Source organism: Bactrocera tryoni, unplaced genomic scaffold, assembly GCF_016617805.1.
Source record: "Bactrocera tryoni isolate S06 unplaced genomic scaffold, CSIRO_BtryS06_freeze2 ctg7180000342961_QRY, whole genome shotgun sequence".
Taxonomy (NCBI): domain Eukaryota; kingdom Metazoa; phylum Arthropoda; class Insecta; order Diptera; family Tephritidae; genus Bactrocera; species Bactrocera tryoni.
Genome location: NW_024395510.1, coordinates 4,026 through 8,930, shown reverse-complemented (window position 1 = coordinate 8,930; position 4,905 = coordinate 4,026). Strand labels below are relative to the sequence as shown.

General features: G+C 34.0%; 1 protein-coding gene across 1 annotated transcript; it reads right to left on the bottom strand.

Moving 5' to 3' along the window:
• Positions 1 to 3,282: 3,282 nt before the first annotated feature.
• LOC120779387 (piggyBac transposable element-derived protein 4-like) lies at positions 3,283 to 4,650 on the bottom strand. Its single transcript, XM_040111584.1, has one exon. The coding sequence runs from the start codon at positions 4,648 to 4,650 to the stop codon at positions 3,283 to 3,285; it is 1,368 nt and encodes a 455-aa protein (XP_039967518.1).
• Positions 4,651 to 4,905: the final 255 nt, after the last annotated feature.

The window sequence follows — 4,905 nt, the reverse complement described above, 5'->3', positions numbered from 1 at the left end:
TAACGGCAGTCCATTTGGAAGAATTCGACAATCTTATATTCAGGTATAAAGACGATTTTCGTGTATATACAAATTAAGCAGGCGATATTGAGTTGCCTTAAATCATAAGCTGAACACATTTAGATTATTTAACCTTCTTCATCTTAACGAAGTTGACATAAAGCCATAACGGCAGTGCATTTGGAAGAATCCGACAATTTTATGTTCAGGTGTAAAGTCGATTTTCTTGTATATACACACTTAACAGTCGACATTGAGTTGCTTCAAATCATTAACATCAGATATTTAAGATAATTAACCTTCTTTATCTTGATGAAGTTGACATAAAGCCATAACGGCGGTGCATTTGGAAGAATTCGACAATCTTATATTCAGGTATAAAGTCGATTTTCTTGTATATACAAATTAAGCAGTCGATATTGAGTTGCCTTAAATCATGAGCTGAACACATTTAGGTTACTGAACCTTCTTCATCTTAACGAAGTTTACATAAAGCCATAACGGCAGTGCATTTGGAAGAGTCCGACAATTATATGTTCTGGTGTAAAGTCGATTTTCTTGTATATACACACTTAGCAGTCGACATTGAGTTGCTTCAAATCATTAACATCAGATATTTGAGATAATTAACCTTCTTTATCTTGATGAAGTTGACATAAAGCCATAACGGCGGTGCATTAGGAAGAATTCGACATTCCCATATATACAGGTATAAAGTCGATTTTCTTGTATATATATATTAAGCAGTCGATATTGAGTTACTTCAAATCATTAACATAAATATTTAAGTTAATTAACCTTCTTCATCATGCTGAAGTTGACATAAAGCCATAACGGCAGTCCATTTGGAAGAATTCGACAATCTTATATTTAGGTACAAAGTCGATTTTCTTGTATATACACATTTAGCAGTCGATATTGAGTTGCTTTAAATCATTAATTTAACGTATTTAAGTCAACTAACCTTCTTCATCTTGCTAAAGTTGACATAAAGCCATAACGGCTGTGCATTTGGAAGAATTTGACAATCTTATATTCAGGTATAAAGACGATTTTCGCGTATATACATATTAAGCAGGCGATATTGAGTTGCTTTAAATCATTAGTTTAACATATTTAAGTCAATTGACCTTCTTCATCTTACCGAAGTTGACATAAAGCAGTAACGGCAGTGCATTTGGAAGAATTCGACAATCTTATATTCAGGTATAAAGTCGATTTTCTTGTATATACACATTTGATTCTTATATTGAGTTGCTTTAAATCATTAGTTTAACATATTTAAGTCAATTAACCTTCTTCATGTTGCTGAAGTTGACATAAAGCCATAACGGCGGTGCATTTGGAAGAATTCGACAATCTTATATTTAGGTATAAAGTCGATTTTCGTGTATATACATATTAAGCAGGCGATATTGAGTTGCTTTAAATCACTAGTTTAACATATTTAAGTCAATTGACCTTCTTCATCTTACCGAAGTTGACATAAAGCCATAACGGCAGTGCATTTGGAAGAACTCGACAATCTTATATTCAGGTATAAAGTCGATTTTCTTGTATATAGCAGTCGATTTGTTGTATTTAGCAGTCGATATTGAGTTGCCTTAAATCATAAATTTAACATATTTAAGTTAATTAACCTTCTTCATCTTACCGAAGTTGACATAAAGCCATAACGGCAGTGCATTTGGAAGAATTCGACAATCTTATATTCAGGTATAAAGACGATTTTCTTGTATGCACACATTTAGCAGTCGATATTGGGTTGCTTCAAATCATAAACATCAAATATTTAAGTTAATTAACCTTCTTCATCTTGCTGATGTTAACATAAAGCCATAACGGCGGTGCATTTGGAAGAATTCGACATTCCCATATATACAGGTATAAAGTCGATTTTCTTGTATATATACATTTAGCAATCGATATTGAGTTACTTCAAATCATTAACATCAAATATATAAGTTAGTTAACCTTCTTCATCATGCTGAAGTTGACATAAAGCCATAACGGCAGTCCATTTGGAAGAATTCACCAATCTTATATATAGGTACAAAGTCGATTTTCTTGTATATATACATTTAGCAGTCGATATTGAGTTGCTTTAAATCATTAGTTTAACATATTTAAGTCAACTAACCTTCTTCATCTTGCTAAAGTTGACATAAAGCCATAACGGCTGTGCATTTGGAAGAATTTGACAATCTTATATTCAGGTATAAAGACGATTTTCGTGTATATACATATTAAGCAGGCGATATTGAGTTTCTTTAAATCATTAGTTTAACATATTTAAGTCAATTGACCTTCTTCATCTTACCGAAGTTGACATAAAGCCATAACGGCAGTGCATTTGGAAGAATTCGACAATCTTATAATCAGGTATAAAATAGATTTTCTTGTATATTCACATTTAGCAGTCGATATTGAGTTGCTTTAAATCATTAGTTTAACATATTTAAGTCAATTAGCCTTCTTCATGTTGCTGAAGTTGACATAAAGCCATAACGGCAGTGCATTTGGAAGAATTCGACAATCCTATATTTAGGCATAAAGTCGATTTTCTTGTATATACACATTTAGCAGTCGAAATTGAGTTGTTTAAATCATTAGTTTAACATATTTAACCCTTTCGTCCCTGAATACCAATTTCGTGTATGTAATCAAAATACTAGGTTAGAATAACTATATTGCATCAACATATACCATTTCTTTTGAAATAATTTAAAAAAAATGTTTACGGAACCCATGGGGGGAAGGGGGAGTGTTGGTACATATGGGTACCAGTAGGGTTTTTATCTGGTACAAATATGTACCAACAGGTAAGAAGAAGCTAACAACTTTTTATATATTTTTTAGTGTTACTCATATATTTTGGAAATGTATTAGTTTATTTTGTATGATACAGCTTGAAACAATCTTTACACAACGGTACATTACATTCATCGCAAATCGTTTTGGTTCTTTTTTGGATTTTCATTACCGAACAACGAGTACAGCGTCTTCTAGTGGCACCTTCTATAGGGAGATGTAATGCTGATCCATAAAGTTTTCTTTTCTTCGAAATTGGACCTCTTTTTGGTAATGGTAACTCAGTAGTATTTTTTCCTTCGGCAATCAATTCCTCGGCAAGATTCACCACATATGTTAGATAAGGAACTTTCTCATTCTTACGCCTCAAGTCGTTGTAAATAATCCATGCGTTTGTTGTACACATCCCAAGGCAAGTATAAAACACTTTTTTCCACCACTTCGAGGACTTTCTGTCGTGATGGTAGAGACTTATGAATTGATCTGCGCGGTCAACTCCTCCCATTTTTGCCGATAGAATGCAATTGCTTCCGGGCAGTCAATTTCCCCTGTTTGGCCCGTCTTATCCTTTTTTGAAATTTTAGTTACATTAGGTTTATGACAATTACTCATTAATAAGACTTCCTTCGTATCTTGCCACTTCGTACACATAAGTCCTGTGTCGGTGCATCTGAACTTCGATTCTCCCTTTTTGAGTTTTCCTGTTATTGATGGTACATTTTTGCGATTAGTCATGCAGGTGCCAACCGCCGCAAAATTGATAGTTTCCAGTAAATTTACACTGGTGAAAAAGCGATCAAAGCATAGAACAACGTCAGGAACTTTAATTGTTCCGACAAGTGTCTTAACAACTTTTTCTCCAAGAGTTAGTGCATCGCTACTTACTTCTGTACCTTTACCAACGTACACATTGAAATCATATGTATATCCAGAATCGGCATCACAACGAAGCCATAGTTTTATGCCTCGTTTGATTGGTTTCAAGGGCATATATTGCTTTAGAGAAGAACGTCCCTTGAACTTAGTCATACTCTCATCAATGCTTTGGAATGGACTATCTTGACGACATTTACTAAAGCTGTGTTTCAAACAGGAAATCAAGTCATCGACATAATATGATTTTGTGGCATCCGGTGGTTTATTTGGCTGGGAAAAGTAAAGCTTGGAAGTAAGGACCATATATCTATCACGAGAAATACAGTTTTCTATTGTTCGATTTCCCATGGATTCTTTTTGACTCCAATAATGCTTTAGTCCAGGAAGCTTATTATATGACATGATGAGCATACATCCTATAATTTTTTGCATTTCACCCTTATCTGTTAGTTTTATCATTTTTTGTTGTTGTCCTTTACACTTGTTCAATAACTCAAGTCGTTGATTAGTACAAGCGACTATATGTAAATATAAGGAATGCGGAAAGAGTTTATGGAAAATTTCCATTGCAGTGGATTGTTTTGATACATCAATTAATATTTCACTGGACCTTTGTAGTGGAATAGTTTTGGCAGGACGGAATGAATCGCTCGGCTCAAACCAATCAAAAATGCGATTGATGATATTAGGTTGAAAACATTCAGCTTCAGATTCTGTAGATGAATCCTCAGAATCGTGCAATGGGTTTTGGGCTGGGTGTGATGTTGACGACTCCTGAAAATCACCTTGAATATATTCACACTCATTCTCATTTTCTGATGCAGTTTCTTCTTCACTATCTTCAAATGATGAATCTGTTTCATCTTCACTAGGCTCATATTCGTCAGATGAACCCGCAGAAAAATCCGACAGACTTTCAACCACTCTCTCTAACTCCTTTTGGCTCAAAGATTTTTTCGACATTTTAGTCCTGGAATAAACATAAACGTGTACGCACCTGTTGGTACATATAAATACCAGTAAAAAATACTGCTGGTACATATATGTACCACGATATAAAAGTGCATATAATATATACACCTGCTTCAAATAAAACCTTTTTCATATTTACCTATGTTCCTCTAAGTTTCGTGTACGGAAATAAAACAAATGTTTATAATGTAACTTCTGATTCGCCCTCTTTTTACTAAAAATCACTTGCAATTACACATTCAGCTC